Source organism: Anomaloglossus baeobatrachus, chromosome 8 (genome assembly GCF_048569485.1).
Source record: "Anomaloglossus baeobatrachus isolate aAnoBae1 chromosome 8, aAnoBae1.hap1, whole genome shotgun sequence".
In the NCBI taxonomy this organism is placed as follows: domain Eukaryota; kingdom Metazoa; phylum Chordata; class Amphibia; order Anura; family Aromobatidae; genus Anomaloglossus; species Anomaloglossus baeobatrachus.
In genome coordinates, this window is record NC_134360.1 from 10777882 (window position 1) to 10796024 (window position 18143).

An 18143-nucleotide genomic window follows, 5' to 3' on the forward strand; every position below is an offset into this window, starting at 1 on the left:
TGTGTCCACCCATATCCTGTATACACCGCACCTATATACAGTGTGTCCACCCATATCCTGTATACACCTCACCTATATACAGCGTGTCCACCCATATCCTGTATACACCGCACCTATATACAGTGTGTCCACCCATATCCTGTATACACTGCACCTACAGTTAGGTCCAGAAATCTTTGGCCAGTGACACAATTTTGGCGAGTTGGGCTCTGCATGCCACCACATTGGATTTGAAATGAAATCTCTACAACAGAATTCAAGTGCAGATTGTAACGTTTAATTTGAAGGTTTGAACAAAAATATCTGATAGAAATTGTAGGAATTGTCACATTTCTTTACAAACACTCCACATTTTAAGAGGTCAAAAGTAATTGGACAAATAAACCAAACCCAAACAACATATTTTTATTTTCAATATTTTGTTGCGAATCCTTTGGAGGCAATCACTGCCTTAAGTCTGGAACCCATGGACATCACCAAACGCTGGGTTTCCTCCTTCTTAATGCTTTGCCAGGCCTTTACAGCCGCAGCCTTCAGGTCTTGCTTGTTTGTGGGTCTTTCCGTCTTAAGTCTGGATTTGAGCAAGTGAAATGCATGCTCAATTGGGTTAAGATCTGGTGATTGACTTGGCCATTGCAGAATGTTCCACTTTTTTGCACTCATGAACTCCTGGGTAGCTTTGGCTATATGCTTGGGGTCATTGTCCATCTGTACTATGAAGCGCCGTCCGATCAACTTTGCGGCATTTGGCTGAATCTGGGCTGAAAGTATATCCCGGTACACTTCAGAATTCATCCGGCTACTCTTGTCTGCTGTTATGTCATCAATAAACACAAGTGACCCAGTGCCATTGAAAGCCATGCATGCCCATGCCATCACGTTGCCTCCACCATGTTTTACAGAGGATGTGGTGTGCCTTGGATCATGTGCCGTTCCCTTTCTTCTCCACACTTTTTTCTTCCCATCATTCTGGTACAGGTTGATCTTGGTCTCATCTGTCCATAGAATACTTTTCCAGAACTGAGCTGGCTTCATGAGGTGTTTTTCAGCAAATGTAACTCTGGCCTGTCTATTTTTGGAATTGATGAATGGTTTGCATCTAGATGTGAACCCTTTGTATTTACTTTCATGGAGTCTTCTCTTTACTGGTGACTTAGAGACAGATACACCTACTTCACTGAGAGTGTTCTGGACTTCAGTTGATGTTGTGAACGGGTTCTTCTTCACCAAAGATAGTATGCGGCGATCATCCACCACTGTTGTCATCCGTGGACGCCCAGGCCTTTTTGAGTTCCCAAGCTCACCAGTCAATTCCTTTTTTCTCAGAATGTACCCGACTGTTGATTTTGCTACTCCAAGCATGTCTGCTATCTCTCTGATGGATTTTTTCTTTTTTTTCAGCCTCAGGATGTTCTGCTTCACCTCAATTGAGAGTTCCTTAGACCGCATGTTGTCTGGTCACAGCAACAGCTTCCAAATGCAAAACCACACACCTGTAATCAACCCCAGACCTTTTAACTACTTCATTGATTACAGGTTAACGAGGGAGATGCCTTCAGAGTTAATTGCAGCCCTTAGAGTCCCTTGTCCAATTACTTTTGGTCCCTTGAAAAAGAGGAGGCTATGCATTACAGAGCTATGATTCCTAAACCCTTTCTCCGATTTGGATGTGAAAACTCTCATATTGCAGCTGGGAGTGTGCACTTTCAGCCCATATTATATAGAGAATTGTATTTCTGAACATGTTTTTGTAAACAGCTAAAATAACAAAACTTGTATCACTGTCCAAATATTTCTGGAACTAACTGTATATACAGTGGGTCCACCCGTATCCTGTATACACCGCACCTATATACAGTGTGTCCACCCATATCCTGTATACACCGCACCTATATACAGTGTGTCCCCCCATATCCTGTCCACCGCCAGTAACATAAGAACGGCGGCAGCTATAGGCATAGTAGTGGTGGCTAGGTATAGTAAAGTAGCCATGCGCTACGCAATGAAACCACCTATAGCGCCACCTGGTGGAAAACAACGGAGTTAGCATTTTTATGTCGAAAACGGAACGAGATAAAGAAAAAAAGTGAATTACAAAGTTTTGGGCATCATCAATTCAATACGAATCGACACCTTGCACAGAAATGCTATGATTAGAACGTGTAACACTCACAAGGCTGCGGACGTGAAGCGATACCTCATGGAGACCTTCCTACAAGTCAGTGGGTATGGTGGCTGTGTGGAGTGGCCTCCGCTCACCTGACCTGACCCCATTGGACTTCTTTCTGTGAGGTCACATCATACAGCCGGTGTATGCGACCCCTCCCCCAACATTGCAGGACCTACCACCACGTATCACAGATGTCTGCAAACGTGTCACCTACCATATTACACCGTGCAGCAAGATACAGTATGCTGTGCAGAGGCCAGATGTGCATTGCAGCCAGATACAGTATGCTGTGCAGAGGCCAGATGTGCATTGCAGCAAGATACAGTATGCTGTGCAGAGGCCAGATGTGCATTGCAGCAAGATACAGTATGCTGTGCAGAGGCCAGATGTGCATTGCAGCCAGATACAGTATGCTGTGCAGAGGCCAGATGTGCATTGCAGCGAGATACAGTATGCTGTGCAGAGGCCAGATGTGCATTGCAGCGAGATACAGTATGCTGTGCAGAGGCCAGATGTGCATTGCAGCGAGATACAGTATGCTGTGCAGAGGCCAGATGTGCATTGCAGCGAGATACAGTATGCTGTGCAGAGGCCAGATGTGCATTGCAGCCAGATACAGTATGCTGTGCAGAGGCCAGATGTGCATTGCAGCGAGATACAGTATGCTGTGCAGAGGCCAGATGTGCATTGCAGCGAGATACAGTATGCTGTGCAGAGGCCAGATGTGCATTGCAGCGAGATACAGTATGCTGTGCAGAGGCCAGATGTGCATTGCAGCGAGATACAGTATGCTGTGCAGAGGCCAGATGTGCATTGCAGCCAGATACAGTATGCTGTGCAGAGGCCAGATGTGCATTGCAGCGAGATACAGTATGCTGTGCAGAGGCCAGATGTGCATTGCAGCGAGATACAGTATGCTGTGCAGAGGCCAGATGTGCATTGCAGCCAGATACAGTATGCTGTGCAGAGGCCAGATGTGCATTGCAGCCAGATACAGTATGCTGTGCAGAGGCCAGATGTGCATTGCAGCGAGATACAGTATGCTGTGCAGAGGCCAGATGTGCATTGCAGCGAGATACAGTATGCTGTGCAGAGGCCAGATGTGCATTGCAGCGAGATACAGTATGCTGTGCAGAGGCCAGATGTGCATTGCAGCCAGATACAGTATGCTGTGCAGAGGCCAGATGTGCATTGCAGCGAGATACAGTATGCTGTGCAGAGGCCAGATGTGCATTGCAGCCAGATACAGTATGCTGTGCAGAGGCCAGATGTGCATTGCAGCCAGATACAGTATGCTGTGCAGAGGCCAGATGTGCATTGCAGCCAGATACAGTATGCTGTGCAGAGGCCAGATGTGCATTGCAGCGAGATACAGTATGCTGTGCAGAGGCCAGATGTGCATTGCAGCGAGATACAGTATGCTGTGCAGAGGCCAGATGTGCATTGCAGCCAGATACAGTATGCTGTGCAGAGGCCAGATGTGCATTGCAGCCAGATACAGTATGCTGTGCAGAGGCCAGATGTGCATTCCAGCTGACGGGGGCCACTGTGACCATCAAAGTTAAATGAGCGCCATATGTGTGACCAGCATTCAATGTTTTGGGGGGTCATGGGTTTCATATCATAGCATTTCTGGATGCAAGGTGTGGATTCCTATTGAATTGATGAGGCCCTACAACTTTGTAGTTCACTTTTTTTCTCTAACTCGTTCCGTTTTCGAGATAAAAATGCTAACTCCGTTGTTTTCCACCAGGTGGCGCTATAGGTGGTTTCATTGCGTAGCGCATGGCTACTTTACTATACCTAGACACCACATCTATGCCTATAGCTGCTGCCGTTCTCAAGTTACTGGCAGTGGCCAGGATATGGGTGGACACCCTGTATATAGGTGCGGTGTATACAGGATATGGGTGGACACACTGTATATAGGTGCGGTGTGTACAGGATATGGGTGGACACGCTGTATATAGGTGCGGTGTATACAGGATATGGGTGGACACACTGTATATAGGTGCGGTGTATACAGGATATGGGTGCACACACTGTATATAGGTGCGGTGTATACAGGATATGGGTGGACACGCTGTATATAGGTGCGGTGTATACAGGATATGGGTGGACACACTGTATATAGGTGCGGTGTATACAGGATATGGGTGGACACGCTGTATATAGGTGCGGTGTATACAGGATATGGGTGGACACACTGTATATAGGTGCGGTGTATACAGGATATGGGTGGACACACTGTATATAGGTGCGGTGTATACAGGATATGGGTGGACACACTGTATATAGGTGCAGTGTATACAGGATATGGGTGGGCACACTGTATAGGTGCGGTGTATACAGGATATGGGTGGACACACTGTATATAGGTGCGGTGTATACAGGATATGGGTGGACACACTGTATATAGGTGAGGTGTATACAGGATATGGGTGGACACGCTGTATAGAGGTGCGGTGTATACAGGATATGGGTGGACACACTGTATATAGGTGCGGTGTATACAGGATATGGGTGGACACACTGTATATAGGTGCGGTGTATACAGGATATGGGTGGACACACTGTATATAGGTGCGGTGTATACAGGATATGGGTGGACACACTGTATATAGGTGCGGTGTATACAGGATATGGGTGGACACACTGTATAGGTGAGGTGTATACAGGATATGGGTGGACACACTGTATGTAGGTGCGGTGTATACAGGATATGGGTGGACACACTGTATAGGTGAGGTGTATACAGGATATGGGTGCACACACTGTATATAGGTGCGGTGTATACAGGATATGGGTGGACGCACTGTATATAGGTGCGGTGTATACAGGATACGGGTGGACGCACTGTATATAGCTGCGGTGTATACAGGATATGGGTGGACACACACTATATAGGTGCGGTGTATACAGGATACGTGTGGACGCACTGTATATAGGTGCGGTGTATACAGGATATGGATGGACACACTGTATATAGGTGCGGTGTATACAGGATATGGATGGACACACTGTATATAGGTGCGGTGTATACAGGATATGGGTGGACACACTGTATATAGGTGCGGTGTATACAGGATATGGGTGGACACACTGTATATAGGGGCGGTGTATACAGGATATGGGTGGACACACTGTATATAGGTACGGTGGCCAGGATATGGGTGGACACACTGTATATAGGTACGGTGGCCAGGATATGGGTGGACACACTGTATAGGGTCAGGATTCCCTCGGCCAGTCTGTGCGTCACGGCTCGAGCATGGACGGCTTTGACAGTGCACAATTTATCTTCATAGGCTTCTATTGGGAGCTGGAAAAAATGCACGAGAAATTGCAGAATACCATCAATTCTGCACCAAAAATGTATCCAAAATAACTGCAGTAAAATAAATCTCAGTGATCGAAGCCGGCGGGAAATAATGCAGCGTTTTTTGTACCTGTGAACACGGATGAACTCCTCCGTGTATTGGTGCAGAGGGACACGGCGGAGGCAGTGATTGTGGGGACGGCCGGGTGCCGGCGGGTTACTCCGGTGCAGAGGGACACGGCGGAGGCAGTGATTGTGGGGACGGCCGGGTGCCGGCGGGTTACTCCAGTGCAGAGGGACACGGCGGAGGCAGTGATTGTGGGGACGGCCGGGTGCCGGCGGGTTACTCCGGTGCAGAGGGACACGGCGGAGGCAGTGATTGTGGGGACGGCCGGGTGCCGGCGGGTTACTCCGCTGCAGAGGGACACGGCGGAGGCAGTGATTGTGGGGGCGGCCAGGTGCCGGCGGGTTACTCCGGTGCAGCGCTCCTCACCGGACATCAGCAGCTGCACATAATCTCCATCCAGTCTTGTGTTTCCGCTCTGAAGATGATTGCAGCCATTTGTTATCTGCTTAATAATGGTGGGTTGGTTGGAAATAATGACTGGAGTATTAGGATTGTTGATACGCGGCTCGTACAAAGTTATTTAATGAGCTTATGCTACTGCACTTTTATCACTGCACACAGCTCATTTAATTGACACTGTGTCCTCCGGGAGGGTTTGACCTTATATTCTTCCCCACAGGAAAAAAACAGCTTGTCTCGCACATTCGGGAGCTTAACCTCATCTTCTAAGACGTGCTCCTAATGTACACTTCACATGCATTGTGCAAACCGGCATTCATAGTGCGGCGGAGGCCAGTGCCATCAGCTCCGCTGCGTCCGTCCTCACCGCTCCTGACCGCTCTGTGCTGGAAAACATTTACATCTGGAGCGTTTTTTCTGCATTTTGCCTTTCCTCCTTGAAATGTATAAACACATTAACGATTATATCTCAACCAATCAATGTTTTATCAGCAGGAGATTATCATTACAGGACTGGGTGTTGTGTACTAGGCAGTCCAGCTATGCTGTGTATCACTGCCACCACTTCTGATTGTCAGCTTTCTGCCTATGCACAGTGTATACAGGAAGCTGCCAATCAGCAGTGTGAGCTGGGTTACATAGGGCTGAGCATTTAGAGAACTGCTCAATCAGCAGCAGAAAAAACAGGGATTTTATCAAAACTGCAGGAAGCAACCCAACCCTGACTGAAACAATGGGTCACTTTTTAAAGATAAATTGAATCCTTTTAATAATGGAAGTTTCACACCACATTGGAAACTTTCAGAACAGATTTCATTTCTGTTCTCAAAGAAAAAAACTAAGCAGATTCCACCTGAAAAGAAACCCTCAGATCAGCCAGAGGTTACCGCAACTGCCCCTGGATCCGCCGCAACTGCTCCTCGCCTGGATCCGCCACGGCCGCTCCTCGCCTGGATCCGCCGCGGCCGCTCCTCGCCTGGATCCGCCGCGGCCGCTCCTCGCCTGGATCCGCCACGGCCGCTCCTCGCCTGGATCCGCCGCGACCGCTCCTCGCCTGTATCCGCCGCGACTGCTTCTCGCCTGGATCCGCCGCGACTGCTCCTCTCCTGGATCCGCCGCGGCCGTTCCTCGCCTGGATCCGCCGCGGCCGCTCCTCACCTGATTTGTGCATTCTCACTTCTGCCACCTACTGTTCAAATAATAAACCTGTATTCCTGCTATAAAGGGGTGACGCTGGAGGACTTACTGGGAGAAAAGAAGAAAGGCTGGTTTAAGTGCTTTAAGCGTAAAAACAAACACGGTAAACTTGGGTTTGCTGTGCCTGGGTGCTGTTTGCTGTGCCTGGGTGCTGTTTGCTGTGCCCGGGTGCTGTTTGCTGTGCCCGGGTGCTGTTTGCTGTGCCCGGGTGCTTTTTGCTGTGCCCGGGTGCTGTTTTGCTGTGGTTTTGCTGTGCCTGGGTACGGTTTTGCTGTGCCCGGGTGCTGTTTGCTGTGCCTTGCATGTTCTATTATTGCGGGGTTGCATGCGGGGCTGTTGTAATTTATTTTTTATAGGTTTTATAAGTGCGATGACTCACGTTCCGCATGTGAGGACACAGACCATTTTGTTTGCTGCGGTTGCTGCAGAATTTATTAAAGCCCGTGGCACCCGATCAGCAGTCAGATTCACTAAACCACAAGCAGAGCTTAGCTACAGCTGACATGTCTGACCCAGATACACGGAGCCTAAACATGGTGAATGCTCCGGTCTAGAAAATGGCACCGCATGTACGAGTAGTGTCTGCCGCATTACTGCAGGAAAGCCGCCATTCTACATGTTGACAGAGTGTAATTCTACAAAAAGGCTGACTGCGGCCCCCCCATCAAAAGCGTGACATTCAGTATTGTACAAAAGTATTAGGCAGGTGTGAAAAATGCAGCAGAGTAAGAGTGAAAAAAAATACAAATGTGACCCCTTTTCTTGTACCTTGGGGTCAATGTGGTCAGTGCAGATAGTTATATTTTTCATGGTACCAGACAAGGGTTAATACGGTACTTTTATTTTTATTAATCAAGACGATGGAAAATGATAAACAAAAGTGACATCTAAATCGCATTATTAATTGGTGTGACCGGCCCTTTACTTGATGGGCCCTTTACTTGATGGACCCTTTACTTGATGGGCCCTTTACCTGATGGGCCCTTTACCTGATGGGCCCTTTATCTGACGGGCCCTTTATCTGACGGGCCCTTTATCTGACGGGCCCTTTATCTGACGGGCCCTTTATCTGACGGGCCCTTTATCTGATGGGCCCTTTATCTGACGGGCCCTTTAACTGACGGGCCCTTTAACTGACGGGCCCTTTAACTGACGGGCCCTTTAACTGACGGGCCCTTTAACTGACGGGCCCTTTAACTGACGGGCCCTTTAACTGACGGGCCCTTTAACTGACGAGCCCTTTAACTGACGAGCCCTTTACCTTTAAAAAGGGCATCAATTATTTTATGGATGTTCATGTGCACAACGTTTAGGCTTGTAGTCATGTGGATGAGTGTCTACCATCTCCGGAGATCTGGATAAAGGGCTCACAGATCAAGGAGCCATAATGGGGGTGTTATGGGCTGTTTTTAGAGCTGAGTGTCTATCGTTCAGATCAGTGGTACCTGGCGGCTAGAAGGGAGGCCCACGAATCCCAGGAATCTCTTACCTTCTGGCGTCCCTCGTCACAGCGTTTGATTAGTCAGGGGACGCTGGATGGTAAAGGATTCGTGAGCCTTAAATTGATCAAACGTATGAGGAGGATGGCGGCACATGCATCCGAGAAAGAGCAGTATTCTTTATTTAATTGTCCATAAACTCTGCAAACCCATCCAGGGCCTATAATAGCTGACGCGTTTCTGACCCAAGAAGCGCTAGTAACCACAGGTGCTGCTGCCCTGGATGTGGCCCGGGGGCCGCTCACTCCAGTCATTCTATTATTTCGGCCACTTTTTTTCTTTCTCCCTGGCTGATCCGGATTCAGTCATTTCTATCTTTGTGTTCAGGCGGAGGGGGTTCTCCTCCAAACCGGACATTACACGGACGGCATCGGAGCGCTGTCCAGGTTTTTATAAACTGATCCATAGACTTTCATTGCAAATCGGATCACGTTTCAGCTTTCGGATCAATGTTGGAGAAGTTTCCGTCCTTTTGTGCAGACCACTCAGTCCAAGGAAAAAATCAGCCATGTGAATTACCCTATAGACTAATATAGGTACGAGTGCAATCTGGAAAAGTCACCTATAGCGCTCGTATAAGAAAACGGAGGCGAGATGAGCCCTAGTTCCGCGATTAGCCGCCCGGCCAGGAAAGTGGATGAGTTCTGGGTCCTGTAGAAGAATCTTGTACTTTTTACTAAAGAGTTTTAGCCACGAAAGTGTTTTTCTAGAACTAAGAAAACCATTAAAGTAGATAAAGATGAGGAATCCCGGGGCGGCCGCCGATCGGGGCCGATACAGAACTAATGACAGGGAAATGGGTCGCCCCCTCCTCCCCGTGCTGGGACTCATCTGCAATTTGTGGAGTGGAAAATGATTTTGTTTTTTGCGAAGAGCAGAACTGAAGACTGGAACCGGAAATCACCTTGGTGCTTTATATACTGGTGCGATTCTGCAATGATCAGTGTTGACCGATAAGTCTTCAGTAGGTAGATGGATGGGAATTCATGGCAAATCTCGGGCACCCATCGCCGGGCAGTGATTTTACTGGATACAAAAAAATAATAATAATTTAATCATATGCTGCGCTGATTTTCTGTACTTTCATGGCGACACATAAATGTGAACATGTGAACGTCACATATGTATCCTATATGGTGCACAGAGAATGGAAATAAAGGAGATCGGACTTTGTCTGGACGACTGAAGCTCTTCTGCTAAGTGTAAATCAACTTGTAATCTACATGTGAGTTTCATTTTTCTTCCGCTGGTGCACCAAAGATCCCCTTTCCAGCTTTACTTCCCCTGCCACAAGCTCCACTCAGTCTCTGCTGCTCAGCACTAATTGCACATATGGAGAGAGAGAACTGTGCAGCCGCTATGTTATTTCAGTGCTCATGATTGACTACTAGTCCATTTACTGTACTGTGGGGCAGGTGGAGCGGCCATCCCCCCAGACCCATGGGGCAGTGGGCACAAATGTGTCCTCCACTGCATGCTCCAGGACTCCTGTTTTTAGGATTTTTTAACCCTCCCTAATTAGCCCTTGAAAAGGTGAAAGTCCAGGACCCAGAATTTGAAAAACATGGCTACTTTTTTCCTAACACAGCGCCACAGCTCTCATCAGGTTATGTGTGGTATTGCAGCTCAGGTCTTTTCACCTGTGTTGAGCGGGGCTGCAGTACCAGGCACAACCTGAGTATTTTGGTGCCATGTTTTTCTAATTCTGTACGACCCCTTTAAGTCACGCTGTTATAGGTAGCCGTGGCCCCATTAGTATTGCACATACCCTGTCCGCTGTGTTTCATGCTCCTCGCGCTATAAGACTATCATCAATCTCCAGCCTGAGATAAAACTACTTCTTAGAAACTTGTCACACGTCTGAAGCTGCCAGGAATGTGGCCAAATAGGCTTAGCAAAATGGTATTATTTTCCCCTAAATCTCTAAACCCCCCTAATCCTGCAAGCTGCATATTGTAAGATTGCTGCCAGTGCACAAACCTTCTCCTATTTACTTGCACTGAACCGGCTTTTCCCAAGATCCGTCCTGTTTTAATAGATATTTTCATCTAAAACTTGCACTAAAAAATTGCTGCTAAACCTGAGAATTTGCCAAAGTGTCAAAGTGTAATACTGTCAAAATATCCGGGCCAAAACATCCGGGCCAAAAATCTCCGGGCCAAAAATCTCCGGGCCAAAACATCCGGGCCAAAAATCTCCGGGCCAAAACATCCGGGCCAAAAATCTCCGGGCCAAAAATCTCCAGGCCAACACATCCGGGCCAACACATCCGGGCCAACACATCCGGGCCAACACATCCAGGCCAAAACATCCGGGCCAAAAATCTCCTGGCCAACACATCCGGGCCAACACATCCGGGCCAACACATCCGGGCCAACACATCCGGGCCAACACATCCGGGCCAACACATCCGGGCCAACACATCCGGGCCAACACATCCGGGCCAACACATCCGGGCCAATACACCCGGGCCAAAACATCGGGCCAAAAATCTCCGGGCCAACACATCCGGGCCAACACATCCGGGCCAACACATCCGGGCCAACACATCCGGGCCAACACATCCGGGCCAACACATCCGGGCCAACACATCCGGGCCAACACATCCGGGCCAACACATCCGGGCCAAAACATCCGGGCCAAAACATCCGGGCCAAAAATCTCCGGGCCAACACATCCGGGCCAACACATCCGGGCCAACACATCCGGGCCAACACATCCGGACCAACACATCCGGACCAACACATCCGGGCCAAAAATCTCCGGGCCAACACATCCGGGCCAATACATCCGGGCCAACACATCCGGGCCAACACATCCGGGCCAAAAATCTCCGGGCCAAAAATCTCCTGGCCAAAACCTCCAGGCCAAAAATCTCCTGGCCAAAATCTCCGGGCCAAAATCTCTGAGCCTTCTGTCCTATCAGCCCATGTATAAAGGAGGTGGAAACAGAGACATTGACCTGTGTGGAGTTCACACCTTCAGATTTAGGGGTTGATGCTTCTTCTTGTGTAGACCCCAGGAAGGAGTCTTCCAGGCCAGGCAATGCTCCCTGAGAAAAATTGTGGATTATTTTTAAGCTTGTACAATGTGATTATTATAATGAATAGGGTTAGGGTTAGGGTTTATTTAACATTTTTACTGCTTTTTTTTGTCACAGGAGGGTGAACTTATTGTTGGCCTTTTTTATTTTTATATTTATTTTAAGATGACTTGTCATTTGCTTAAAAGGATTGAGATAAATGCCTAATAATAAAAAAAATCCCTCCGCTCCTCTGATTCCTTTTTGCACTAAATCACTTTCATTGCAGAGAAATTCCCATTTGTTGCTTCTGAAGCGCCGCATGTGAAATCTCTGTTTGTAGTGCAACGTGTCTTTTCTGAAGGCGCAGGCATTCACCTCCCCCTCCCAGATACTATAATCACAGGAATGCAGTGTAAAAGCTAAAACTCCAAGAGAAGACTGTGAAGAAATGTAAAGTTGATCTACCAGGAGAGATTTCACATACTGCGCTCCAAAAGCAACAAAAGCGGATATCTTTGCAATGGAGCGACGCATCGCAAAACGGAAAAGAGCGGCATAATCAGGAGAACATAGGGATTTTTGTAAGGCATTTCCGTAAATTTTTCAGCAAGTGACTGGTCTTCTTTAAAATTATTAAGAAAAAAATGCAATTTAAGTTGTTTATTTGCAATTTAATGTTCATTGTGGGATCTAATCTGGTAAGTGAACTCCTCAGCAGGTTGGCAAACGAAAGGTGCGAAAAGGTAAGGAAATGCCCGCCAAGGGGCGCGATGGATGACTTTGATTGGACTTGAGATAAAAGATTCTCCGGACCCTATTCCAGCCGGCACGTTGGGGGTCCGTGGCCGTCAGATGAGAGCACAGCGGATCTTGTACTACGTTCCCGGTTCCTCTTCTGATTAGATTACTACAGTGATGTCACGTGTGCGTCAGGCACAATGTAAAGACGTCTTGGTGGCCAAGTAATCAGAAGAGGCAATGGAGGTGTCCGAGGCTTGAGAAGGATCCAAGGACTCTCTTACGGAGCTGCTGGAGTTGGGTCTTGCAAATCTTTTGGGTCAACTCCTGTGTTCTTTCCAATACATAGCATAGAAGAGAAGGGCGCACCAAATTCCAATTGACCCCATTGATAGTCAGTGGTAACTAGACCAAAACTCTACGAAGCCCATCTGTAGCATCCACGTCTCCTCCATGTCATTCTGTTGCGGCTTGGCAGAAGCATGACATCGCGGTGGCCTACGGTCAGTAGAGGCGCCGGGATGACATAGGCAGTAGGAGGATCTCATGACGTTGCGGTGGCCTACGGTTAGTAGAGGCGCCAGGGATGACGTAGGCACTAGGAGGATCTCATGACGTCGCGGTGGCCTAAGGTCAGTAGAGGCGCCAGGGATGACATATGCATTAGGAGGATCTCATGACATCGTGGTGGCCTACGGTCAGTAAAGGCGCCAAGGATGACGTAGGTAGTAGGAGGGTCTCATGATGTCGTGGTGGCCTATGGTCAGAAGAGGCGCCAGGGATGACATAGGCAGTAGGAGGATCTCATGACGTCGCGGTGGCCTATGGTTAGTAGAGGCGCCAGGGATGACGTAGGCACTAGGAGGATCTCATGACGTCGCGGTGGCCTAAGGTCAGTAGAGGCGCCAGGGATGACATAGACAGTAGGAGGATCTCATGACGTTGCAGTGGCCTACGGTTAGTAGAGGCGCCAGGGATGACGTAGGCAGTAGGAGGATCTCATGACGTCGCGGTGGCCTAAGGTCAGTAGAGGCGCCAGGGATGACATAGGCAGTAGGAGGATCTCATGACGTTGCGGTGGCCTACGATCAGTAGAGGTGCCAGGGATGACATAGGCAGTAGGAGGATCTCATGACGTTGCGGTGGCCTACGATCAGTAGAGGCGCCAGGGATGACATATGCATTAGGGGGATCTCATGACGTCGTGGTGGCCTACGGTCAGTAGAGGCGCCAGGGATGACATAGGCAGTAGGAGGATCTCATGATGTTGCGATGGCCCACGGTCAGTAGAGGCGCCAGGGATGACTTAGGCAGTAGGAGGTTCTCATGTCGTCGTCGTGGCCCACGGTCAGTAGAGGCGCCAGGGATGCCATAGGCAGTAGGAGGATCGCTCTCGTCCGGCAACCATGGTCTTCCCAATGTGCGGATAATCTTTCTGCTCCTCTCTACTTGGTAGAAATGTGGCTCCTCAGGGGAGCGATTCTTGCAACAAGTCAAAAGTGTCCCGGGACCAATCAGACCTGCCACCTTCTCTTCAAGGACCTCTCCATGTTCTTTGCTGTGTTGTGTGAGTTGCAGTGCTTTATATATTGGATTTGTAGCGATCCATATGAACCCGGTTGTTTGTGTTCTTGGTAAATATGATGCACACATTATCCGCATTGTCATTAGCGTTGCTCGGCAGCAGTGATTGGCATTTTAATTAAAGCTAATGACACTTCCAGACTTATCCGTTACAACTAAATAACGAAAAAGCAATAAAACGTTAATCATTAATTTCCCGCTACAGAAATAATAACGACGTTATGAAACTCGGTTTCGGTGCTTCATACATCGTCTAATGAGATAAACCTTGTGTCGTTCTCATGGGGCGAGCGTCTCTACACGATGCTGATTGTGCGCAGGATTAATGTGCAGAATATCCGCCCGGTACTCCTGCACGGAGCTGCTCTACGGGAGACAATGTCGTGTAAAAATGGCTGAAAATTAAAACCATGTTTCTTTTTGTACAGCGAGCATGCCAACAAGCGAGACCGAGTCTGTAAATACTGAAAACGCCGGAGCGGAAGCCGAGCATACCGGGTGCTGCGGGAGTATGTGGTAAGTCAAGGAGGGGTCCGCAAACTGCATCCGGCACAAGCTCGGCCGGACTCGCCCTCTCCAGGTCCAGCGCCGCCTCCCTGTCGCAGCCCTGGTTATTTTTTTACAGGCTGCAGTGGTGACATCACGACTGCTGGTACAGATGCCCTGTGCTGCTAAGCCCAGTGATTGGCTGCAGCGGTCACATGCGCTAAAGTCTTTACGTCACTGCTGCAATCTGTCAACAATGCCTGCGGCAGCTGGAGAGGCAGCACCGGTCCTGAGGAGGGTTAGTTTATACTGCTCCAACCCTCTGCAAAAATCCTCTTATCCCCGACAATTCCTTTATATTTAGAAGTCCAGCTCTAGATACTCATAAAATGCTCATCTTAATATCAAGATGATAACAGCCACCGTCACATTGATTTTCAGAGTAAGTACCCCAATCCCACCAGGTCTAAGAGAATTATTTAACAATGTACGGGCTTTGTCTTGTGAAATCTGGGGATGGATTCACTTTAAAAGCCAGACATTTAAGGCTGTGACATTGAAGGGCTCCCAGGACAGAGGCACCAAAACAGGCACCTATTAGGAGGCACACGGTTATTGGTGACTCTGTCCCTAATTACTAAGACCAAAGCTGGGATACCAATCCAAGGTACCAATCTTAAAGGGGATCTGTCAGCTGATCCATGCCATTTAAATGGAATTTGTCAGCTGATCCATGCTTCTTAAAGGGGATCTGTCAGCTGATCCATGCCATTTAAAGGGGATCTGTCAGCTGATCCTTGCTTCTTAAAGGAGTTCTGTCAGCTGATCCATGCCTCTTAAAGGGGATCTGTCAGCTGATCCATGCCATTTAAATGGAATTTGTCAGCTGATCCATGCTTCTTAAAGGGGATCTGTCAGCTGATCCATGCCATTTAAAGGGGATCTGTCAGCTGATCCTTGCTTCTTAAAGGAGTTCTGTCAGCTGATCCATGCCTCTTAAAGGGGATCTGTCAGCTGATCCATGCCATTTAAAGGGGATCTGTCAGCTGATCCTTGCTTCTTAAAGGAGTTCTGTCAGCTGATCCATGCTTCTTATAGGAGATCTGTCAACTGAACCATGCTTTTTAAAGGAGATCTGTCAGCTGATCCATGCTTCTTAAAGGAGATCTGTCAGCTGATCCATGCTTTTTAAAGGGAATCTGTCAGCTGATTCATACCGTTTAAAGGGGATCTGTCAGCTTGTCCATGTCATTTAAAGGGAATCTGTCAGCTGATGCATGCCGTTTAAAGGGAATCTGTCAGCTGATGCATGCCGTTTAAAGGGGATCTATCAGCTTGTCCATGTCATTTAAAGGGGATCGGTCAGCTGATCCATGTTGCTTAAAAGGTTATTTATTGGGTTTGAAATGTAAAGTAAATGATCTTTTTGACAAACTTTACTTTTGGAAACTGCGTGCATCATCTGATTTCAGAGCCCGTCCTGTGGATCCTCTTCTGCTGCCATTCTTATACAGGCAGAGGACTGTTCACTTTCTGTGCCTGATAGCGGCCGGCTATCTCAGCTTCTTGGCTAGCTCCTTGTCACTCCCTGCCTCCCCCCTGATGGCTTAGCTAATGAACTGAGCCATGGAGCCAGCCCCCTCCGTACACCCCCGGCACACAACCATCGGCACAGGAGTCCTCATATTCTGATATTGCAGCTCCGCTCTATAGGAGTCAGTAGTGGTGATCTGCAGTTCCATGCGTGACCTGTGCCCATACTCATTGTGTCCAGTGCTAATATCTGACCTTGTTTCTTCCGTTGCAGTCAGTCCATTTCCAAGTCTAAATTCAGGTACGTTCTATGGATTATCTCACTTCAATGTTTAACTCTTAAAGGGATCAGCTGCTTTCTATCCTATATAATATCATAAACCTTTGTGTGTTGTCCCCGCATGCTCCAAACTTTGTCCTTTATTTCATGCCTCTCTTACTCCATGGTGCCCATAGGTAGCACTGTAAATGTTACATATCATGTACCTCGTAACACTACCCTATCACCGTATATTGTCACAGGGCTGCTCACCTTTGGATACATTTTGGTTTTACTTAAATGCATATAATTGGGGCTATCAAATATTTTTGCAATCGGGTTTCATAAACTTTTTACCGCCATTTAGCTCATTTATGACCAATAGGCAACTCTCATGTTGTCTGTGGTCATAAATGAGTTGAAAAAGGCAACTGAAAGACATAAAATCACTGAGAGAAGGCAGAATGAGCTCACTGATGGATTCTCAGTTAACTCACTCTGCAGCCAGCAATTGACAGTATGACACAGAGGCTATAGAAGGTGAACGGTGCAAAATTTGTGATAAAGCACAACTGCAAAAATGTTTTTTAGCCCCAAATACACACATTTAATAGGAAAACTAAATTGTCCCCAACATTGGATGATCCCTTTTAGCTATATTTTCTTCACTTTTACTATTGTGAATATTTTTTTAGTTATTTCATACAATTTCTGTGATGGTCAGTCGTTTTTTTTTTTTGTTTTTTTTTTTAATCTCGTCCCGTAGTCGACGCTGGCGTCGTTGGAACCGGTTTAATCGGAGAAGGTGCAGAGCGGCAGTAAAATCTGTCTCTTTTTACTGGCTGGTTATCATCTTGGTCTTTCTCAACACTTTGACCATCTCATCGGAGCACTACAATCAGCCGGAGTGGTTGACGCAAATACAAGGTACAAGAACGGATGTGATTGTCATTTCCTTAGCAGGCAATATTTCAGTTTCAATATTGGCCACTAGATGGCAGCAGAGCACACGTACAAGCCAAACTGCTCGCTTTCCAGCTTGCTGTGAATCCTGATTTTAATCAGCAATGTTTTCTTACCATCGTTAGTTTTGAAGCTTGAGTTTTCTTGACACATGGAGATGGTGATACTAAGTCTTTGTGTTCCAGATATCGCCAATAAAGTCCTGCTGGCGTGTTTCACCTGCGAGATGTTAGTGAAGATGTACAGCCTGGGCCTTCAAGCTTACTTTGTCTCCCTGTTCAATCGCTTTGACTGCTTTGTGGTGTGCGGAGGGATCACGGAGACCATCCTCGTGGAGCTGGAGATTATGTCCCCGCTGGGAATATCCGTGTTTCGTTGTGTCCGGCTCTTGCGGATCTTTAAAGTGACCAGGTGACGTGACGTCTGATCATCTATCTTCTCCTGTCTCGACCGTCGGTCGGTCACTAATGTGTTCCTTATGTCATCTCCAGGCACTGGGCTTCCCTCAGCAATCTTGTAGCATCACTCTTGAATTCCATGAAATCCATCGCTTCCTTATTGCTCCTTCTTTTCCTCTTTATCATCATTTTCTCTCTACTCGGGATGCAGCTCTTCGGGGGAAAGTTTAACTTTGACGAAACGCAAACGAAAAGAAGCACCTTCGATAACTTCCCCCAATCCCTCCTGACGGTATTTCAGGTATGTAGAAAATTAAAGACATAGATGAATACAGATGTAGCAATGGTTAGCATGACTCACATAACACAGCAAAGGGATATCGTGCACTGGCTTTCCTACACCGCCGAAGAATAGGATCAGCCATAAAAATTCAGGACATAGATGA

At 47.7% G+C, this 18143-nt stretch overlaps 1 protein-coding gene across 1 annotated transcript in view; it reads left to right on the forward strand.

Moving 5' to 3' along the window:
* The window catches only part of CACNA1D (calcium voltage-gated channel subunit alpha1 D), a 390642-nt gene that overhangs the window by 201582 nt on the left and 170917 nt on the right, over positions 1-18143 (forward strand). Inside the window, exons 10-14 of the mRNA XM_075321032.1 lie at positions 14487-14574; positions 16352-16378; positions 17103-17263; positions 17485-17710; positions 17791-17998. Of these exons, the coding sequence (XP_075177147.1) occupies positions 14487-14574; positions 16352-16378; positions 17103-17263; positions 17485-17710; positions 17791-17998 (710 nt within the window). The remainder of the gene's footprint in view (positions 1-14486; positions 14575-16351; positions 16379-17102; positions 17264-17484; positions 17711-17790; positions 17999-18143) is intronic.